General features: G+C 52.2%; 4 protein-coding genes across 11 annotated transcripts; 1 reads left to right on the top strand and 3 right to left on the bottom strand.

Annotated features, from left to right (window-relative positions):
- Positions 1-485: 485 nt before the first annotated feature.
- Ly6g6c (lymphocyte antigen 6 family member G6C) lies at positions 486-3,183 on the bottom strand. Its single transcript, NM_001001969.1, has 3 exons — positions 3,129-3,183; positions 1,507-1,617; positions 486-1,165 (listed from the first exon to the last, which is right to left on the bottom strand). The coding sequence occupies exons 1-3, from the start codon at positions 3,181-3,183 to the stop codon at positions 951-953; spliced, it is 381 nt and encodes a 126-aa protein (NP_001001969.1). The 3' UTR covers positions 486-950.
- An 844-nt stretch (positions 3,184-4,027) lies between these two features.
- Positions 4,028-7,875, top strand: Mpig6b (megakaryocyte and platelet inhibitory receptor G6b). 5 transcript variants are annotated; one of them, NM_001412137.1, is given in 6 exon segments: positions 4,378-4,470; positions 4,655-4,996; positions 5,150-5,240; positions 5,593-5,651; positions 5,794-5,870; positions 6,125-7,875. In NM_001412137.1, coding segments are annotated over 6 exon segments (735 nt in total). In that variant the 5' UTR covers positions 4,378-4,409; the 3' UTR covers positions 6,230-7,875.
- A 435-nt stretch (positions 7,876-8,310) lies between these two features.
- Ddah2 (DDAH family member 2, ADMA-independent) lies at positions 8,311-11,357 on the bottom strand. Of its 4 annotated transcripts, none has more exons than NM_212532.2 (7): positions 11,174-11,357; positions 9,975-10,334; positions 9,739-9,838; positions 9,545-9,618; positions 9,327-9,446; positions 8,817-8,966; positions 8,311-8,616 (listed from the first exon to the last, which is right to left on the bottom strand). In NM_212532.2, exons 2-7 carry the CDS (start codon positions 10,269-10,271, stop codon positions 8,500-8,502), a joined length of 858 nt encoding a protein of 285 aa, NP_997697.1. In that variant the 5' UTR covers positions 10,272-10,334; positions 11,174-11,357; the 3' UTR covers positions 8,311-8,499. The 4 variants fall into 4 exon arrangements, with proteins under 4 accessions (NP_997697.1, NP_001159408.1, XP_008770937.1 ...); NM_001165936.1 differs by lacking the exon at positions 11,174-11,357 and adding an exon at positions 10,473-10,609; XM_008772715.4 differs by lacking the exon at positions 11,174-11,357 and having other exon boundaries at positions 8,312-8,616; positions 8,817-8,917; positions 9,975-10,271.
- A 360-nt stretch (positions 11,358-11,717) lies between these two features.
- Clic1 (chloride intracellular channel 1) lies at positions 11,718-20,563 on the bottom strand. The gene is made up of 6 exons (NM_001002807.2): positions 20,293-20,563; positions 18,393-18,502; positions 18,079-18,204; positions 17,837-17,943; positions 15,428-15,609; positions 11,718-12,111 (listed from the first exon to the last, which is right to left on the bottom strand). Exons 1-6 carry the CDS (start codon positions 20,329-20,331, stop codon positions 11,950-11,952), a joined length of 726 nt encoding a protein of 241 aa, NP_001002807.1. The 5' UTR covers positions 20,332-20,563; the 3' UTR covers positions 11,718-11,949.
- Between the last annotated feature and the right edge of the window lie 218 nt (positions 20,564-20,781).

Consider the following 20,781-nt stretch of genomic DNA (forward strand, 5'->3'; position numbering starts at 1 on the left):
CCCCCGCCTCCTCCTCCTCCTCCTCCTCCTCCCCCACCTCCTCCTCCTCTACCACCCATCTTGGCCTCCAAAATGCTAGGAGTAAAAGGTCATAGAGCCATGTCTGCCTCCTTCCTTTTTTTTTTTTTTTTTTTTCCTATTTTCTTGTGTTTTTTTTGTTTCTTTTGTTTTTTGAAACAAAGTTTCTCTTTATAGCTGAACCTCCCTCTGTAGACCAGGGTGGCCTGGAACTTGTAGAGGTTTGTCTGCCTCTGCCTCCCAAGTGCTGGAATTAAAGGCATTTGCCGCCGCTGCCACCACCACCTGGCCATCCCACTCTCTTTCTTTCTGAGACAGGATCTTATGTGGGTCACGCTGGCCTTGAACTTGCTATAAAGTCAAGAATGACCTTGAACTCTTGTTGCCTCTGCCCCCAATTGTTGAGATTTCAGAGGAAAGTCAGCATGCCCAGATTACCGCTTATATCTCCTGACAAGAAACACAAAGTTTGTTAGACACTGACATTTATTTCTCAGGATAGGGGATGAGCGGAGGGTCTGGTGAATCAGGCCCAGGCAATGAGGTCAGTGGGTCTTTTGGGCATCGCTCCCTGGAAACAAGACAGGAGTTCTTCCAGACCTAGATCCCAGAGGCACAGCAGTGTGCGTCCAAAGGAGGGGGCCCTATCAGTGGCCAGTGGAGGAGGTAGAGTGTTCTAGAAGGAAATGGGAAAGGACTGGGGGGAAAAATGGAGTGGAGGGTGCCAACTGGAGAAGCAGAAGCGGTGGCTAGAAAGACCACTCTAGGCACAGTCCCATTAAAAAAAAATGGTGTAGGACTAGGAAAATGGTCTTCAGAAGATAAGGAGCCGGGGGTGAGAAGAGAACGTTCTGGAAAGCCGGAGCTCTGAGGACGTGGGAAGAAAGGCTCAGGCTAGAGCAGGTGGGAAGAGTGTGGCCATCGAGCCAGTCTCAATGCAATAGCCAGAGGCCAAGGCCAGCCAGGGAGGTGAGGGAGATGAGGGCCAGTGTAGGTGTGGGCCGTGGAGCTGGGCTGTTACAGTTGTCCTTGTCACAGCAGGTGGTGTTGTAGCTCAGGCCTAGCTTGTGGTTGGTTTCATTGAAGACCTCCCGACAAGGCTCCTCTGGTGTGCCACAGCGCAGGTTAGAGAAAACCCACATCTTCCCTAGAGGTGGGAGCCAAAGGAGAAGGGATCAGCGATGAGCGCTGGCTCACCTGTGTCCAGTGGCTACTCTTCCTCCCCAAACCGCTTGGTTTCTCCCTTCTTTCCTCAAAGTCTAATCACCCTTCCTGAGCATGACACGCCCCTCCTCCTGGGACCAGCGCCCGCTTCCTGGGGTCAACACAAGCCTCTGCTAGCATAGTAGAGGCACAGGTCAGTGCCTGGCACATAATCATCTTTGGTCACATGTCATCACTGCTGTAATTCTCAGTCCTATCCCTGGATGGGCTTCAGGCCCAGAGAGCATCTCCCGCCCGGGCCCCTCCCAGAGAAGGGGGTGTTACCAAGGTACACGTTTGTTGTCAGGCATTTGTGGCCGGGTTCCAGGCGGCAGGACTGTCGATCCACACAGCCCAGCACAGGCACCTTGTAGCAGGAGTGACATCGAGTGTCAGCTGGGGAGACAAGTTGGACGGAGGTCATGGGACATCTGAGTCACCCGAGGATGAGCTGGGTTAGGGTTAGGATGGAGAGCTGGCCCATTAGGCAGGCAGTGCCTCACACCCCCTGCTTTGTTCAGAGACAGAACAGGTGAGCAATACAGCGAGAAAGTGCAAAGCGATGTGGGCATTGGGCGGAGGTGTTTGTTCTATGTGCAAACCTAAATACCTTCCTCCACCCGGGCCTGTTTGAGATGAGTCAGGAATGGTAACAAAATAACAAAAACCCGGGGCTGAGGATGGCTAGGATGTGTGGAAACAGGGATGGGGTAAAGTTAGGGTCAAGAGTGAGACTTGAAATAAGCAGAGAGAAGTTAAGGATTTCACAGAGCCTTCAGAGAAGGCGTGGAACTGCGGCTGCAAGAAAACCACTGGTGACCAGCTTTAGAAGTAGACTGGACCTCTGCCAAGAGCTTGGGGCAAACCAGTCCTGAATGAACCGCCTCTACTGTTCTGGCACTCGCTCTTTGGAAAAAGGATTACACCTGGCAGATGTATCATTGTACATCTTAGCATGTAACAAAATGGAGAGGGTGGGCCCAGCAGGTGGCACCTCAGGATTCCCCTGTTGGCTAACTCCAATGTGAGCACGCAACGTGCTGTGAAGGAACAGTCAGTGAAGGAACGGTCAGCCTAGAGAGCCTCCAGGGAGCCCATCTCACTTTAGGGTAAGTGCTGTGGCATCTCCTCTGTAGCAGACTCAGGGGAAGTTTGACTCTTGGGAAGGCTGTACAAAGTCACTGGAACCACCCAGAGGCTTGGTTTGCATCCCTGGTGGGGATATAGGTGTGTCGAGGAGGAAGGAACGGGGAACGAGCTAGGGAGGACCATTGCTGAGCACCTCCATGAGGAGTGGCGTGAGACCCTTTCAACAAGGACGCTCAGCTCAGGGTAGTAGATAAGCAAAGGTGGCTTTGCTAATTCCAAAGACACGCATGTTGGGACTGGCTAGACAGATATCTCGGTGTTAGGGTGTGCAGGAAGGGTGCACGCTGACATCAGATGACCTAGTGCCAGGTCAAGTAAGAAGTGTAGGCTGGGCCGATACGGGTCTAGGAGAAAATGACAATGGGGACCTGGGTCCTTCATAATGGACCAAAGAACCTAGGTATGATACATGCGCAATCCCAGCATTTAGGAGGTAGAGGCAGGAGGATCAGGAGTTCAAAGCCAGCTTTGGCTACAGAAGACTCTGCCAAAACAAAAAAAAAGATACAAGAAATGAAGATATGGAAATAAAACAAAAAACAAAACAAACAAACAAAAAGAAATGGAGGGAAGAGGAGGAGAGGAATAAAGAAAGAAAGAGAAGAAACACGAAGCCCTTCATGCTCAGAGATATCTGATCCTGGAGGCACTGGGGAGACCAAGCCAAGGAGGGTTTGGGGCTTCTTGGGATCCTGAGTAGAGGGACATATGAAGTGCTGGGTAGGGTTGAGGTGGGGCCTGGGGCCCTGGGCACTCACCTGAGACCCAGCAGCAGAGCACAGCAGACAAGGTGAGCAGCAAGAGGTGTTTCATGGTGAGGGTTCTGAGAATGTTCACGGCCCCAGCAGTCGGCAGCAGATTCCCAGAGATCCAGCTCTGAGAGTCGAGCGGTCTTCTCAGACTTTATACTACCAATGGCTCCTCCCTTCCAGGCCTCTGCCCTCTGTGGGCACCTCCCTCCTGATTTATTCCCAGCTGACCAAAGAGAAAGACCAGCGGTGGGAAGGGTCCAAGAGCCTGGGTAGGGAGGGGAGACAGGAAAGGGACATGGGAGAGGATAAGTGTCACTACTGGGCAACTCCATTTTGGATCTTAGATTCAGGGTCCTCAGCTGAGGGCCCCCCTGCCCTGGAGGAGCATCAGAAAAGCCTCTGTGACTTAAACAGCCACAACGCGCTAGCTTCTGCTAGTTCCCAGGAAACGAACAGTGTGTCGTAGCCTGAGTTGATCCGCAACTTTGGGTGCCTGGGGGTGGGAGGACATTGATCAGACATTCCGGCAGAAATCGATGAAACAGGCTGAATTAATGTAGATACAGGCCCCACCCCGTCTTCCAAGTGATGCTGAGCCACAAGATAAAGGCTTGTGGCATCATGGAGGGTTTCTGTGATGTCGTAGAGGCGGGGCTGAGGAGGCTGTGTATCCTGGAGGACCACACTAACATGCCAAGGATGCCCTCAGCCCACTTGGGCTTGGGTTTGGGAGGAGCATCATGGGCACCCAGAGGGGACATAGGAACAAAGATAAGAGATAATAATGATGATGTCATACATTGCGCATTCTGATGAGGTCATACGTGAGCATTCCGATGGTGTCATCTCTCGCCTTTTGGCACCCTCAGTGTATTGATTTGGGTCTCACATTCTCTTATCTCCATTTTTCCTGATGAGGGGACAGGCAGGGGTTAAGTGGCTTGCTCTCATCACCCAGCTACTGTGTGGCTGGATGAACTCAGGATTGGAACTCAGGAAGCTGAGCTTCAAAAATGTGTGGTACTTTGGGGCCTTTCTAGTAGTTCGCAAAACATACACACACACACACACACACACACACACACACACACACACTTTAAGCTACTTTCAAAGTCTGAAGAATACAACTTGGCTTGTGAGGATTCCTAAAGGGACCCAGAAATTGGTGGCCTCACATTCACTCTTATCTGAGCCCCAAGTCCGGCAGGATCCCCATCCCTGCCCCTCTGCTTCCCTCCGGTCTCTCTGCTGATTCACTCCCGCCTCTCTGACTACCAGATCTCAGCCATGGCCTTGGTCCTGCAGCTGCTGCCTCTGTTGCTCTCCAAGGTCCAAGGGAATCCCGAGGGTAGGTCAGCCCTGGGAAAGACTGAGATAAACTAGGGTGTGTGTGTGTGTGTCTGTGTGTGTGTGTGTGTGTGTGTGTGTGTGTGTGTGAGAGAGAGAGAGAGAGAGAGAGAGAGAGAGAGAGAGAGAGAGAGAGAGCACCTGATAAGCTAGCCTTAACAATCTCCCTCCCCCACCTTTCCTAGTTTCTCTGGAGGGCAACCCTGGGGACCGGGTGAATCTCTCCTGCATAGGGGTCTCCGACCCCACCCGCTGGGCTTGGGCGCCTAGTTTCCCAGCATGCAAAGGCCTGTCCAAAGGGCGCCGCCCGATCCTGTGGGCCTCTTCGAGCGGGACCCCAACTGTGCTCCAGCACTTCTCTGGCCGCCTGCGTTCCCTCGACACTGGTATCAAGCGGCTAGAGCTGCTACTGAGCGCCGGGGATTCTGGTACTTTTTTCTGCAAAGGACGCCAAGAGAACGAGAGCCGCACAGTGATTCAAGTGTTAGGGGACAAGGCAGGTTGCCGGCCTTCGGGATCTACCCACGGTAGGTCAAGGCCCAGATGCTCAGGAGCACTTAATTTGGACACACACCCGGGACAAAAAGTGGGATGGAATCTTGTAGATCGGGAAAGTTAGTAGAACCCTATGGTCTGTACCCCTGACCTCTGTATCCCTCCCTGCCTCGCCGTCTCCCCAGGATCCGAGTATTCCAAAGTCTTGATCCCGTTGCTGGGCTTTGGGCTTGTGCTGGGACTGGGAGCCTTGGGCTTGGTCTGGTGGCGGCGCAGGTGAGCACTGGAGGCGGAGCCTGGCTTAAAATCGGGTGTGACCAGTCAGGGCGGGGGGTGGGGGGAAGAGGTGGGATAGAACCCTAACCTTTGCAAAGAACAAGAAGTGTTTGGAGACCTGACGTTTGTTAGAAGAAAGCTAGTGGTCAGCCCTTGGGTGCTAGGCTACAGGCTGCAGGAAAGGGCAAACTGAAAGTTCAGAAAGCTCAGAGAGTGGGCGGGACCTGGTTCCCGAGGAGCCTAAGTTGTTTTGCTGGTCGGAGACTGCAGTTTGCACAGTTCTTATTGGCGCCGCCTGCGGCCGAGGAACAAGTAAGACGAGATTGGTGACTCTCCAAGGACTTCCTTACAGACGCTCGCCCCCGCCCCCGCCCCCACCCCCGCCCCCGCCTGGACCACTACCCACAATTGGTGAGATTAACTGCACCCCATTTCTCCTCTCCTACCCGCACAATCCCTAACCCTGAATTCTTGAGTCTGAGTCCTTGCCAGGAGCAGACAGAGTTGGTCATTTTCTCTTCACCCTTCAGCTGTGTTCCTCCCTCCCACATAGCTCCAGTCATAAATGCTGAGCCACAGCGGCCTTTAGAACAGGATTCCAAGATCTCAGGCCACCTGGACCAGGAGCCGGTAAGGGCCTGGGGATGGGAAAGAGGCAGGCCAGCATCCCGGAGGAAAGTGGGCCAAGAAAAAAGCCTAGCTAGGCTGTTGTGGAGCGGCCGTGTAATCCTAGCACTCTGAAGGTTTACGCAAGAGGATGGGAGCCAGACTTTGCTACATGGTCGCCATTACCCACTGTGGGGAAAAGAAAACAGCTTTGATTCCAAGCCAAGGGATCAGACTGATGAGATCCAGTACTATTTTCCTCCCTCTACCCCCTCCAGAACCTCCACTATGCTGATCTGGACCACTCTGTCCTCAGGAGGCACCGCCGGATGTCTGCTTTGGTTCCTGGCGATGCTTCCACCGTCTATGCGGTTGTAGTCTAAAGGGAAGCCCTTGTTCTCCCAACCCTTCCAATCTGGGGCTTCCCTGTATAGCCTCAGCTAGAAGGGGAAGGCACCATGGACAGAGGATCTATCTAGGAGCCTGGCTCCCTGGGATGCGCTCTGCCACTGCTCAGGTTCCAGCCACTTCTGTCCCCTCTATAACATCTTTTCTTCCCTTCCGTTTTCTATCATACCCCACCTCCTCACCCCCACTCTGGTTTTCGAGACTGGGTTTCTCTGTGGACAGCCTTGGCTGTCCTGGAATTCTGTAGACCATAGACCAAGCTGGCCTTGAACTCAGGGACTTCACCTGCCTCTGCCTCTGCCTCCCAACTTCTGAGTTTAAAGGCACTACCTGGCCCAGTCAAGTATTTTGAACTTTAGCCATAGACCCACCTCTTTCCTGCCTGACTGCACTCCCTCTGCTCATTGGCCGCAGCTGTTCATCCCCTAAGAGCTTGCCAGCCCTTCCTATGCCCTTCCACAAGATAACATTCACCCCTCTTCAAACCAGGGTTTACTTTGTTGCTATTGTCTTTGTAGACGCCCTGCCGTTCTGCTGATCCCTTTGTTTCTCCTCCTTACTCCTTTTCTAGGAAGCTAGCCATTCAATCCTTAGCCCCCAAAGGACACTCAGTATTCCCTCCAATCCAGATCTCAGACCTAGTACACTCTGCCCAGATGGCTTCAGGCCTTTTGCACAAGGCATGTCAAACCTGACTAAGTAATTTCCTAAGCCACCCCCTGGGTCCTTCTCTGCAATCTCTTGAAGAAGCCAAGTTGCCCAAGCCAGAAACTGGGAGTCAGAGTCCACCACCTCCTTCTCTCCCACACAAGGACTTTTCAGGAACACCCCCATCTTTCCACTCCTTTTAAAGACAAACTCTCTTGTGGTGGAGGCCAGCTTTGAAATCCTGCCCTCCTTACCTCCACCTTCAGTGCGGGGGGGGGGGGGTAACAGTGATTGTGAGTACGGACCACTGCCTAAGGCCATGTCTGCAGGTCACTGTCCTCTCTGCCTGTCTCTGTGCTGAGTGCTGCCACCAGAATATTCTTTCATCGTTGGCTTCATGGGTGACCCACAGATCCTTCGGATCCTCCTGCCCTGCCCTTCTTATTCAAAGCCAGAGGAGATCCTCCCAGTATCAACCGGTGGTTCTCTCCCAAGGCTTCAGCTCTAGGGCTGTGGGTATGGACATTGCGTGCAGGTGCCCCAGTACTCGGTCCCCTCTTAGGCCTATCCATCACTTTCTGTGTACACGTGCCCTCCTAAGAGAATTTCTCCGCAATATTCTCCCTACAACACTCGTTGGCTCTTTGAAATAAATTCCATCTTCTGGATTTCTTCTTCCTCTTGCTCACTTCCTGCCCGGATAATTATTTATCCTCAGGATTTCGTTTGAGTGTAGCCTTTTCTGGGATATCCTCACCCCAAATTCTTGCCTACTCCTGCACAAAATTTGATACTCTAGAAACCCTCTGGTTTTTCCTCATAGAAACAGACTCCTGCAAATCGCCCCATTGCAACACTTTATAAGAAAGTATCAGGAAGTATGAGTTCCTTTTGGATGTCACTGTTAAGCCTTGGTACATGAATGATCGTCCCTTTCTTCTTTATCAAATAAAGGCGGACTTGTAATCCACCAGAGCCTGACTCACCTGACATTTAGGTAAATTCAGAAAGCGACCATCCACCCACACACATAATTCCCATTCTACTTTGCCTACTCCCCGCAACAGAAATGGTCTCTTGTCCCTCTGTGTATGTGAGCCCTGTGACGGGGTTGGGGTGTGTCAGGAAGCACATAAAGAGGAGGGTTTTTAGATGGAACAATCCAGCTGCGCGGTGGTGGCCCATGTTTTTAAACCCAGCTCACACTAGACAGAGACAGGTGGATCTCTGAGTTTGAGGCGAGCCTGGCCTACAGAGTGAGTTCTAGGGCAGCCAGAGCTACACAGAGAAACACTGTCTTTAAAATTACAAAACAAAACAAAAGTTAGAGTCCTCCCTAGCACTGATCCCAGCTTCCGATTTCGGCTCCACCCCATCCCTTTGTCCCAGTGAGAAACCAGCCACAGCCCTTATCTAAAAGGCCAATTTTATTTTATTGGTTTTGACAGAGAAGACTCACCCACTGGCTCCTAGTCTTTGTCCCATACTAAGTCCTTCCCTATCCTGGGGCATCTCCCACGACTACCCAGCCTCTATTACCTGATTCTACTCCCTAGACGGCTCTATTCCTAGCTAATTGGAGCCCCAAACCCAGCCCTCAGCAGTGGGGGCGTGTGCTGAGCACCAGGCAGAGGGAGCTGAGGCCAGCTCCAACCTTCTCCAGTTCCGAGCAGGACACAGGTACCAGGGTGACGTCAGAGAGCTTTTGCAGAGCCTGCAGGGAGGACCCCAAGGGTGTTTTGATCCCAGGGCCACGCCCCCTCTAGCCAGTTCCTAGGGGTCTCAGAGCCACGCCCCTTCTAGCCAGGTACTAGGGGTCCCACCCAGGCTTCTGAAGAAGGGCCCACTCCTTTCTCCCACTGGGAAATACAGACTTATTTCTCTGGTTGGTGGAGCGGTTTTCCCTTCCCTCACCTCCTGGCTGTTGGGCAGGTCCCCACCTCCGCGGTGCAGAAGGAAAGGTGTGGTACCAGGCAACCCAGGACGCAGAAAGAGACAGTCACTCGCTGCGTCATCTGGGAGGGTCAGAGAGGCGTAGGGGTGATCAGTCAGTGCTGCCATTGCCTGGAGAGAGGAGAGGGCGTTAAGGTCTCCACATCCGAGTCTGCCTGACCTACCACAACGTAAGGGCTTGGGGCAAGGGTTACTTTTGTGAGATAAGGACAGCAAGTATATAACATCTGCTGTGTCAGACAGGGTCGGTCTCAGGCACTTTAGCTACCGCTTGCTTTTGCAACCCCTCCCTGGCTCTTGTTTCTTCTGTACCTCATGTTTACTAGGGTGTCCCTTTGTGTTAGATGAACATCTTAGAGAAGACAAGGGCTGTGGGCAATTCCCAGAGCTAGCCAGCTTCAGTACCGCCCTTGCCCCGAACCACTCCCACTTTGTTGGCCACGCCTTCAACACAGCCTTGCCCCGCCTCACCCTGACGGCTTTTTGGGCAGCCTCACTGCTTCCAGCCACCACCGTGCGAGGTCCTCCCATGCCACAGAGGCCGCGCAGATGCGAGGCGCCAGAGACCGGTACCGTAGAGACAGCGAAGTCCTAGGAGAGCAGGTGGATTTAGGGGTGCGTAAGGAGCACAGGTCAAGCCCTCTGGCACATTGGCGGCACTCCCTCCCCAAGCTTCTCTGGTTCCTCACCCGGAACGTGTCTGCCACGATCTCAGCTCCTCGATGATTGGTCCACTTGGAGAGGCCTACGAAAAACTCCCGGCCTGAACCCCGGGAGGATACGAAGGTTTGAAGGCCAGAGTGAGTTTGGAATCAAGACTTGAGATCGCCTAGCCTCCCAAACTCTGTTTCCCTGGGCCAAGCCCCCATAGGTGTAGCCTCACCGGTGAAGAGGACGTCGGTGCCGTCCAGCGTAGCGTTCTCATCCCCCATCTCCACAATTCTGAGCCCCAAGTCCTGGAGAGCTTTGCGGACTCCATCAACCTTGGAGAAGAAAGAGTCAGCAGAGACATCCTCACTCCCTATTTCCTACCAACCCCAGAGCCTCCTCCCCTCGACCTTCCTCCACCCTACCCCGGGCAATCCTGTCCTCCAACAACAACGGTACCCTGGCCCTCACCTCAGGCCTACGCGCTGGGCTCCAGGGCCTTGTGATTAGAGCCGTGTCTCCTTGGATCACAGCCGTGTCACCAAGCAGTGGTCCCAGCGGCAGTGATTCCTCAGGAGGCAGTTCAAGAAGCTGCAGACCTAGTCGTTGCCTCAGTTTACCTCCTAGTACTCCATGCTCCCTTTGAGCTTTAGCCAGATCCAGAGCCGGAAGACCAGCGCCAGCACCTTCCCCGGATGCCAAGCTCTCGGGGACACCCCGGATCAGGGCATGGGAACAGCGACCCAGCCCCTCCCCCGGCGTCCCCATCACATCCACACAGAAGCCCTTTCCAGCCAAGCCGTTTTGTTTTTTTCTCTTTACTTCACTTGTCTAAGAGAAGAAACAGAAAGGGGCGGGGGCAAAAGAGAAAGACATGCAAAGAAGAGAAGGGGGGAGTGTTAAAAGCTCCTAGGTCTTCCTCCTGCCATCTCCCGGGGCCCCTCCCACTCTGCCCCACCCCCTCCAAACCTTCTGGCACCGTGGACCCCGCTCAGCCTCCTTTCACCGGGGATCTGCGTTAAGAGGCGCCCAAGGGAACAAGACTTGGGTCCTTAATCTCCCAAACACCTGTTGCCCCTGCTCGGGGCTCCGCTAGGTCCCTTCCCCGCGCCCCTCCTGGCAGCCGCTAGGATGCGCTCACTCCCCAAAAATGCGGCGGCCCCGCCCCCTTAACCCTCAGCTGCTCGCAGCAGGAGGGACCCAAAGTCCTGCCAGGGACCCGCAGAGGTTACGGGACTGGAAAAGAAAGCTGGATGGTGAATCAGGATCTGGGGTGTGAAGCCTCGAACGCTCGCCGGAGAAAGGGGCACGGGCGCAAACCGGAGGAACTAGAGTCTAAGGAGTTAAGCATCCTCTCTCTCCACCCCGGGTCGTCACGCTGCCCTTCGAGCGACCCAGTACAAACCAGACTTAGTCCCGGAGGACTGGGAGAGGTCTTAAACGAAATCTGGAGGGCGGGGAAACGGGGGAGGGGCGCGGCGTGGAACCACTCCAGGCTTCAGAACTCTGTAACGTACCCCTTGTCCGTCTTCTACTAAAGTCTACCCCGCCCAGCTCTTCGCCCAAGTGCAGGTGATTCGCACACTCCGTCCGGTGCAAGCTCATATGCAGCACCCCCAAACTCCAGCCTCCCTCTACCGTTCGGGAGACAGCCCCCTCTCCAGACTCACCAGCGGCCACCTCCACTCCTGCAGCCTTGTGATTTCGGCCTTGGCCCCACCCCCAGAGGAGAGAGTTGATGAAGATGGGAGCTTGAGTCTTCAAGCAGGAGAGACCGATAGCTCGGGCTTTTGAGGGGTTCCCAGGGTAGGCGAGCTCACGTACGGCGATGGGGCGGGGGCGCGATGGTCTGGCGGCTCCGGGGCATTGTCTAAGCGGGACGGGGCGGGACCTCTTAAGGCCACGCCCATTCCGCCCTGCTAGGCCGCGCCCACTCCTCCAGGGCTGAGTGCCCCCCTTCCCTGAACTCAGGCACCGCCTCAAGAGCGCTGCCCAGGCCCACCCAGATCCCACTGGCCCTGGCTGTGGGGCTGCAAACGCGACGAGGATCACGAAACAACCCTCTAACGGACAGATGCAAAACATGGCAGACCCTGTACAAACAGTCCCCTCCTTAATTCCCCGGCAGCTGCACTGAGCTTAAGATCACTGACCCTTCCCTTCATTTGTAGCCCAGCACTCTTTAAGCCGTCTTTGTGTAAACACAACACTAGATTTTTCCATTCTGTATTTTATTACTGAAATACGTTGTCTTACCCAACCCACCCAAAAATAAAAATCTTACCCTTGTCCTCTAATCTTTCCCTTATCCCCAGTCCCATCCCCGGCCCTGCACAAGTGCCCCGGATTTCCTGCCCATTGGCTATATCGGAGTGTGTCCATTATGTAGCAACGTGGAAGCCTCTGTGGAGAGCACAGAGTGGGTGAAGGACCCTTAAAAAGGTGCTCATTTGAGAGCCCTGGCCACTTGCTCATAGGCCAGCTCTATCTCTTCATCGTCAGGACAGGTGGAGGCGAATTCTTCCCGAGCGTAAGCGTTGCTCAAGTACCGATGCACTCCACGGAACGCCTCCGGGATGGTGAATCCTCTGTACTTTTTGCACACCACCTGAAGGTTGGAGAGAGGTCAGCGTGTTAGCCCCAGGGAAGACATGCTTGCTTTGCTTGGAGCTACTGAACTTTTTCTTCCTTTACCTGGTCTTTACAGGTCTGTCAGGTAAAACTGAGCCCTGTCCAGGCTGCCGGACTATTCTGCCTCCACTTTTACAGACTTTTTGCTGCCATTGTTTTGAGACAGGGTCTCTCTATGTAACCCATGCTGGATGATCTCTGGAACCTTTTCCCTGAGAACTGGTATTACAGGCATGCACCCTGTGCCTAGAGTCTTTAAAAAAAATTGTCCTTCTAGGGGTTGGGGATTTAGCTCAGTGGTAGAGCGCTTACCTAGGAAGCGCAAGGCCCTGGGTTCGGTCCCCAGCTCCAAAAAAAAGAACCAAAAAAAAAAAATTGTCCTTCTAGATGTTATTTATTTAGGCTTTTTAAAAAAAGATTTATTGGGTTGGGGATATAGCTCAGTGGTAGAGCACTTGCCTAGCAAGCTCAAGGCCCTGGGTTTGGTCCTCACTCAAAAAAAAAAAAAAAAAAGATTTATTATATATAAGCACACTGTCGCTGCTTTCAGACACACCAAAAGAGGGCATCAGATCCCATTACAGATGGTTGTGAGCCACCATGTGATTGCTGGGATTTGAACTCAGGACCTCTGGAAGAGAAGTCAGTGCTCTTAACCACTGAATCATCTCTCCAGCCCTATTTAAGTTTTTCAAGGGTTGGGGATTTAGCTCAGTGGTAGAGCGCTTGCCTAGCAAGCTCAAGGCCCTGAGTTCGGTCCCCAGTTCAAAAAAAAAAAAGGAAAAAAAAAGGAAAAAAAAAAGTTTTTCAAGACAGGGTTTCTCTGTGTACTCCGGTTGACCTGGAACTTGCTCTGTAGACTAGGTTTCAAACTCTGTGATCCACCCATCTCTACATCCCAAGTGCTGGGATTTAAGTGCATGTAGCCATGCACTTGCTGGCTACATTTATTTTTATTTTATGTGGATGGGTGTTTTGTCTATTTGTATGACTGTGCACTAGGACATCAGATCCTCTGGTATGAGTTACATATGGCTGTTAGCTGCCATGTGGGTGCTGGGAACTGAACCTGGGTCCTCAAGAAGAGCAGTTAGCGGGGTTGGGGATTTAGCTCAGAGGTAGAGTGCTTGCCTAGCAAGCGCAAAGCCCTGGGTTTGGTCCCCAGCTCCGAAAAAAATAAAAAAAAAATAAAAAAAAATAAAAAAGAGCAGTTAGCAACATTAACCACTAAGCCATCTCTCCAGCCTATCTGGCGACTTCTTACTGATTCTTTCCCCTCCATCCCTGATCCTCATTCCCGCCTCCCCTGAGACAGGGTTTCTCTGTGTAAACCTGGCTGTCCTAGAACTCACCTGGTCGCTAAAACTAAATAGAAAGACCCTGTCTCGAGAAACTAAAATACAGAAGAGAAATGGACTGAGAAATGGCTCAGTGGTGAAAAGCACCCTCTGCAAACTCTTGCAGATGTTTGGTTTCCAGCAACCTCACTGGGTAGCTCCACTTCCAGGGGCTCTACCTCCCCCTTCTGCCCTCCAAAGGCACCTGCACTTACAATGTAATTAAAACTGAATATACACAGAGGCAGAGACAGACACAGGCTAGGCATGTGGTTAGTCCTGAGTTCCATTTCCAACACACACACACACACACACACAGAGAGAGAGAGAGAGAGAGAGAGAGAGAGAGAGAGAGAGAGAGAGAGAGAGGGCATAATTAGTAAAGAGTAACATTTTTGTAGTGAATTTTGTCCACTTGACTTTCAGGTCATCTATTAGTACCTTGATGTGAATGGGGTTTTTTTTGTTTGTTTGTTTTATATTTTGTGTGCATTGGTGTTTGATTGCATGTACATCTGAGTGAAGATGCCAGATTCTCCAGAACTGGAGTTACAGACAGTTGTGAGCCACCATGTGGGTGCTGGGAATTGAACCCAGGTCCTTGGGAAGAGCAGCCAGAACTCTTAACCACTGAGCCATCTCTCCAGCCATCACATCCCTTGATGCGAATGTCTTATCTCCAATTCCACTGTTTGTGGGCAAGAACTAACTTAGTATCATTTGCTTTTTTTCTCTTTTTCCCTTCTCTTTTGTGTGTGTGTGGGGGGTAGAGGTGGTGTTGTTTGAAACAGGGTCTTATTCTGTGGCTAAGGCTGGTCTCCAACTCACACTGAACTTACTTCGGCCTAGCAGGCTGAAGGTTACAGGCATGAGCCACTCTGCCCAGCCTTTTCTGGTGCTACTCTGTTGATGGTGGAGTGAGAGTGGCTATGTTTTACTAAATTACACTGTAGCTTTAAGGACAGAAAGGAAACAGCAACTAAGGAAGAGTCCTTGAGAGAAAACGGGAAAGCCTGGGCTATGTGGAGAGTTACAATGTAGACATGGGAGAATCCTATGTTTGATGTGTGCAATACTGTGTGATATAGTTGCAGGAAAAGCCTACTTGGGAGCAACCCTGGACACAAACATGCAGGCCCACACATAGGCACACAGGCACACACAGACACACAGGCCCACACATACACACAGACACATAGACATACACACAGACACACACATACACACAGACACATAGACATACACACAGACACATAGACATACACACAGACGCACATAAGCACACACAGAACACAGACACATAGATACACACAGACACACAGGCACATAGGCGCACACATACACACAGACACACAGTGATACAGGCACACACAGACTAACAGATACACAGGCACACACAGACACATAGGCACACACAGACACACATGCACACACACACACACACATACACACACATACACACACACACACACACACACACACACAGTGAAACTGAATGCCACTCTTGATTGGATGCTATATAACCACGACTTGTCTCCTGGAATGTAATTTTCTTACTTAGCAGCTTCTGCTAAGGGATAGATGGTGGTCCCTGGGTGGGGTCCACCACTGGTTACAGTCTATGGAAACCATTTGGAGAACATGGATGCTTGCCCTGCAAGTATGAGTGCCTGAGTTCGGGTTCTCAGCATTAACATCAAAACCTAGGCATGATAGGCAGCGCCATTGGACCGATGAGATTGCTCAGCTGGGTAAAAGCGTCTACAGCCGAGTTAGGTGACCAAAGCTCAATTTCTGGGAGAGAACCAATTCCCCCCAATTTTCCTGGAACTTCCATACCCCATTTGTGCACTGCTCCTTGTAATGAATTAGAGATGATTTCTTTTTTTAATTTCATCATAGAGATTCATCCCGTTCCCCCCCCCCCCACAGCGACCACCGACGGCCACCACCGACCTGGACTATGTGAAGCTTTGGCAGCAGGTTGCAGTCAGCCAGGGTGAGCTCATTGCCATCCAGAAACTTCCTCTGAGAGATGCCCTCATCCTCGGCGCTGGTTTCATCCACTTCTTCCGGGAGGGGGGATGTCAAGTAATTGTCTAGAACCTTCAGGGCTTTCAGGAGTCCCTTCTCTAGGTCTGTGAGAGAGAGGAAGCTAATCAGAACTTTAAATGCTGGGGTGACAGCCTGCCCAAGAAGAGCCGTTGGGGTGTGAGGGCATAGCTCTGAGGTAAAGCACAGGCTTAGCACGTGTGAGACCCTGGATTTGATTTAGAAACAAAACAACCTCACTGCATGTGTTATTGTTACCATCTTTTCTTCTTCTTCTTTAAGGTTTTTTTTTTTTAAGATTTATTTATTCATTGCATATAAGTACACTGTAGCTGTCCTCAGACACACCAGAAGAGGGGATCAGATCTCATTACAGATGGTTGTGAGCCACCATGTGGTTGCTGGGAATTGAACTCAGAACCTTAGGAAGAGCAGTCAGTGCTCTTAACCACTGAGCCATCTCTCCAGCCCATAAGGTTTATTTATATATTCTTGTCTATGTGTATGTGTGTGAGCCTGTAGGAGTGTGTGCCTTGTGTATGTAGGAGCCTGGGGTGGGATGGGGGTCAGAAACAGGTTCAGATCTCCAGGAATTGGAGTTACATACAAGTAATTAGCTGTGAGTTGATGGGTGGGTGCTGAGAATCAAAACCCAGTCCTCTGCAGGAGCTTTTAGCCAGGGGACCATCTTTTCAGTCCCCACTTTATTTTTGAGACAAGGTCTCTCCCCAAACCTAGAGCTTACCCATTAGAGTGGACTAGCTGGACTACCTGAGCCCAGACTTCCTCCTCCCTCTACTTCCCCAATACTGGGGTTACAGTAGCTGCCCATCACATGTAGATTTTGACATGGCGGCTAAGCATCTAAACGCAGGCTCTCGGTGCTCGTACTTGCGTGGCAAGCACACAGGTGACTGAGCCATCTCCCCAGCCACCCGCTTGCAATTTATTCCCGCAACTAGAAATGGAGCCTCAGGTTTCACACACTAGTCGGGCTCTCTCTGTCCTGAGTCATATCCTCTCCCTCAGCCTCCCAGTCAGTCTAGAAACAAGTCTCAGCCACTTCTCATGAAAACCCAGAAGATGAACGTTTATCCCCATGCTATAGATCTGGAAGCAGATTTAGAAAGGTGCAGAGACCTCCTCAGAATCGATCATTCCCCAACTCCACCAAAAAAACAAAAAAGTATGCAAAATAGTGAAAGAGGTGTCTGTGAGCCTGGAAATTCTACAGTTCATGTGGTGGTGTGGGGCGCACACATGGGGGTACACTTTAACAATGAGTCGTAGGGCTGGAGAGATGGATCAGCCGTTAGAGCACTGGCTGCTCTCCAGAGGTGCTGAGTTCAATTCCCAGCAACCATATGGTGGTTCACAACCATTTGTGCTAGGATCTGCTGCCCTCCTCTGGTGTGCCTGAAGACAGCTATCACATATATATATATATATATATATATATATATATATATATATATATATTATCTTTGAAAAGGAGAAGGAGAGGGAAAGGAAGGAGGAGGAGGAGGAGAAGAAGAATGAATGGATGAATGAATGAATGAATTGTAACCAGTGGTGGTGGTGCAGGTAGAGGCAGGTAGATCTCTGAGTTTGAGGCCAGCCTGGTCTAAGAGTTCCAGAACATCCAGAGCTACACAGAGGAAACCCTGTCTCAGAAAAAGAAAAAAACAACAAAACCAAATGAAAAGAATGAACTCTGGAAGGTAGAGAGAGGACCACCTAGTGGGGACAGCGGGGTGATGTGTAAGCGTATGAATTCAGTTTCAGATGCCAGTACCCGATTTAAAAGCTGGTCTTGGGACTTCCGTGGTTAAGAGCATTTGACTGTTCTTGCAGAGGACCTGGGGTTTGATTCCCAGCCAACATCTGTAACTCCAATCCCAGGAATCTAACAGTCCCTTCAGGCCCTGCACACAAGGTGCAGAGATACACAGACAACGCTCTCATATGTAAAAATAAAACAAGGGGTTAGGCATTTAGCTCAGTGGTAGAGCGCTTGCCTAGGAAGCGCAAGGCCCTGGGTTCGGTCCCCAGCTCTGAAAAAAGAACCAAATAAATAAATAAATAAATAAATAAATAAATAAATAAAAATAAATAAATAAAACAAACTCTCAAACCCCAAAGGTCTCGGCAATGAGACAGCAGGGAGGTTAGAGGGGTAAGGCAGGAACAGAGGGTTGGAAGAGCTCTGGGAACATCTGCTCCGTCTCCCTGACAGCCGAGCTCACGGGGGCTCCTGGTGCCCCAACCCTAGAATCTTCTGTAGGACCCAAACCCCTGACCCACAACACTCACTGTCATTGAGGGCCGGGTTTGAGTTCTTGATGTAGGCAGAAAACTTGGCAAATATGTCCAGCCCCGAGGTGTTGGATTCGGGGTTCAGAGCAGCCAACTTTGGGTACCTGGAAGGCAGAGGGATAAGGTGAAGTCCTTTCTGGGGGGGACTCTGCCCTAAGGCTGGCCACCTGCCTCCCCTCTTCAACTTTTGTTCCGAAAAGCCTCCCAGTTCCCCTTTTCTTTCCGAGTGTCCCCCGTACCTGGGAGGGCACAGCACGGCCTCCAGGAACTCCTCGATTTTGTTGGTATCTGTGTGCACTTCGGTGCCGTAGAGCAGGAACGGGAGCTGCCCACCGGGGCAAAGCTTCTGTACCGTCTCTGTCCGTCTGGAGAAGGGGCCACGTGTCAAGGAAGGAAAAGGGGGGACCAGAGACCTCGGGATGTAGGAGAAGTAGATTTGCTCCAGACAAGCGAGACAGGTTTAAGGTAGAAGGGGGTCACGTGGGTGCGCATGCGCATACGTGTGCACATGCGTCTACATAAGGGATGTTGAAAGGGGCAGGAGGGGGCCCACCTCTTGGTGTCCACGGTGGTAACGTTGAAGGTGACTCCCTTGAGCCACAGCACCATGAACAGTCTCTGGGAGAAGGGGCAGTTCCCAATCTTGGCGCCATCACTCCCAGCCTGAAAAGCAACGGCACCCCAGAGTTAGGCCTGGTGCACCTCATCCTTACCAGACCTGTTCTCTGAATCTCCTGCTAGTCCTGACAGACACTGCTAAGACGTCTAAGCCACCCCCAGGGCCGAATTATTTTCCCCTTTGGGCCTGGATCAGCAAAGGTAGGCGCCGGTGGCATCCCAGTGATTGACAGGGGGGAGGAGGCAGAGGAACAGTTAAGTCTTGGCTAGCTTTGAGAATCAGGATCCAAAAGGTGGAGAATAGGGTACTTGGTGGGGCTGGAATTGAATACTAGATCTTCTCCAGTGGAGCAGAGAGGTAGGGCAGGGTTTGGAAACCGGGTCCCCATTCTCTAAACCTCTATTCAAGCTGTTTCTGGAAGCTGGGCTGGTGAGCCAGAGGACCTAACCTCACCTTAGCGATATGGAGGGCCTAACAAAGGGGGCAACTCTCTAATTGGATGCAGGTGACCTCATCCCCCAAGGGACACCTCCCCCTAGACTGAGGGTGATTCATTTCTGTGTCTTCAGGCCTCAGCAGCTTCCTTCCCGGCAAGGAAGTGGGGGCAGGGATCTGTACTCACAGAGGCCTAGGCAGCTACTGACACCCTTCCAGTTCCCCAAATCCTCACTCTTCTCGTTCTTTGATTCTCTGAGATCCTCCTCACAGGACACAGGGCCAACATCTCCACAGCATCACCTCACTCAGGGTAAAAATAGCCCCTGGAGGCGAGTGTGAGGTGGGGACCACACCTAAGGGGCGGACCTAGGCTCCAGTTCTCTTCCCAGGGCCAAGAAACTGGGAAAGGCTGCCAGGGAAAACCCAGAGGGGAAAAAAAAGCATAGAGATAAACAGGACACCCAACACACAGACAAGACGAACCAGGAGTGCAAAGGGAGGCGGAGAAGCAAAAGGGGGTGCGAATGTGCACCCACTGGGAGGAGACCTGCCCGGAGAGGAAGGGACCGCATGGGGGTATGGGGAAGGGTGATGCCGGAGTGGCCGGGCCTGGGCAGAGGAGGAGAGCTGCAGCCACCGGTTTCTGAACCCAAAAGCCCAGGACCATCTCTCCTTGACCACACCCACGGAGAGGATGGCATGAAGGAGGAGGGCAGTGTGGGGGGGTGCTTTTTCTTCCATACCCATCAGCCCCGGTATTTTAATCTAACCCAAGGAGTCTCCTGTCCCCTTTGGAGCTCTCCTCTCTTCCTAAGTAACTATGGCTAAACTTTAATCTCCTTCCTGCCTCACAGTCTCTAGCCTCCCTTAGCTGGAGGGGTGGGTGGGGGGATAGTCATCTCAGCCATTGATTGTGCTGCTTCGTGAAGGCTCTTTGCTTCCACTCTGCGACACACTCATCCTTCAACCCTTCTAGATTCTCTCTCTCTCTCTCTCTCTCTCTCTCTGTCCCATCTTTCTTTCTTTCATAGGGCCACACGTCCTAGCCGATTCTTCTTCTTGAACCCCACCTCTGTCCCTTTCTCGGTCCTTCAGTCGTCTGCACCCCCCCCCGAACCCCGCACCGTACCCCATTCACTCTCTCACTTCTGAAAACCCCATTTCTTCACCTTTCTCTCCTTTAAGCTGCTGGAAACCTCTTCCATAAACTTTTCAGAGAGTCTGGAACTCTCATTACCGTCTCACAAGTCACCCCCACCTCCCAGCAAAACAGCGCCAGGGCTAGGGGTGGGGTCAACTAGGAAGGGGTTGGGGAGTTAGAGCTGGAGCCCAGGAGAGGGGAGGATTGGCTTGCAGAAATTCTGAGAGTGGCCAAAGAAAGAGAAGGTGTTCTTACCTTCACGAACAATTCGACCTGAGGTTGTTCTTCAGCCATGGTTGCGTCGGGGACCAGGAAGCAGCCGTCGCTGGGGGAACTGGGAGGGGCCCGGGCAAGGGAAGGCGGGTCTCACGGCCCGGGATTCTCTCCTCCAGACTCAGAGCTGTCCCTTCGGCGCAACCTAAGTCCGATCAGACCCTTTAGTTCTCTCCAACGCGGCTTACCCACCGGCTCAGTGCACCCCACACCCAGCTGCTCCACCTCGTTCCCTCCCGTTTAGCTCAGGGAGCAGCTGACTCACCGACCGGCCCCGCCCTGGACTTGGGGAGGGGACATGTGGGGAGGGGACTCGGTGATCGTGGGAGTGGGTCCGGGACAGAGGGCAGAGGTCTCGGGGATCTCAGGGATAAAGTGTTAGGAGGGAGGTCCCGGGGCTCCCTCGATGCCCTGACCATTCCTAAGCACAGCACCACGTTTGTGCCTCAGTTTCCTCGCTTCTTTAATGAG

Source organism: Rattus norvegicus, chromosome 20 (assembly GCF_036323735.1).
Source record: "Rattus norvegicus strain BN/NHsdMcwi chromosome 20, GRCr8, whole genome shotgun sequence".
Lineage (NCBI taxonomy): Eukaryota > Metazoa > Chordata > Mammalia > Rodentia > Muridae > Rattus > Rattus norvegicus.

Excerpts from the sequence above, each read along its gene's own strand:
- Ddah2 (XM_063279000.1), bottom strand. The coding sequence starts at position 10,271 with ATGGGGACGCCGGGGGAGGGGCTGGGTCGCTGTTCCCATGCCCTGATC. Across the intron at positions 9,839-9,974 it reads GCCCAGCGCGTAGGCCTGAG|GTTGATGGAGTCCGCAAAGC; the intron begins GTGAGGGCCAGG and ends TTCTTCTCCAAG. Across the intron at positions 8,967-9,326 it reads CTGCCCAAAAAGCCGTCAGG|GCAATGGCAGCACTGACTGA; the intron begins GTGAGGCGGGGC and ends TCCTCTCTCCAG.
- Clic1 (NM_001002807.2), bottom strand. The coding sequence starts at position 20,331 with ATGGCTGAAGAACAACCTCAGGTCGAATTGTTCGTGAAG. Across the intron at positions 15,610-17,836 it reads AAACCCGGCCCTCAATGACA|ACCTAGAGAAGGGACTCCTG; the intron begins GTGAGTGTTGTG and ends TCTCTCTCACAG. Across the intron at positions 12,112-15,427 it reads CAAAGCTTCACATAGTCCAG|GTGGTGTGCAAAAAGTACAG; the intron begins GTCGGTGGTGGC and ends TCCAACCTTCAG.
- Mpig6b (XM_063279382.1), top strand. The coding sequence starts at position 4,410 with ATGGCCTTGGTCCTGCAGCTGCTGCCTCTGTTGCTCTCCAAGGTCCAA. Across the intron at positions 4,471-4,654 it reads GGTCCAAGGGAATCCCGAGG|TTTCTCTGGAGGGCAACCCT; the intron begins GTAGGTCAGCCC and ends CACCTTTCCTAG. Across the intron at positions 5,241-6,124 it reads TTGGTCTGGTGGCGGCGCAG|AACCTCCACTATGCTGATCT; the intron begins GTGAGCACTGGA and ends TACCCCCTCCAG.
- Ly6g6c (NM_001001969.1), bottom strand. The coding sequence starts at position 3,183 with ATGAAACACCTCTTGCTGCTCACCTTGTCTGCTGTGCTCTGCTGCTGG. Across the intron at positions 1,618-3,128 it reads GCTCTGCTGCTGGGTCTCAG|CTGACACTCGATGTCACTCC; the intron begins GTGAGTGCCCAG and ends TTGTCTCCCCAG. Across the intron at positions 1,166-1,506 it reads GACAACAAACGTGTACCTTG|GGAAGATGTGGGTTTTCTCT; the intron begins GTAACACCCCCT and ends TCCCACCTCTAG.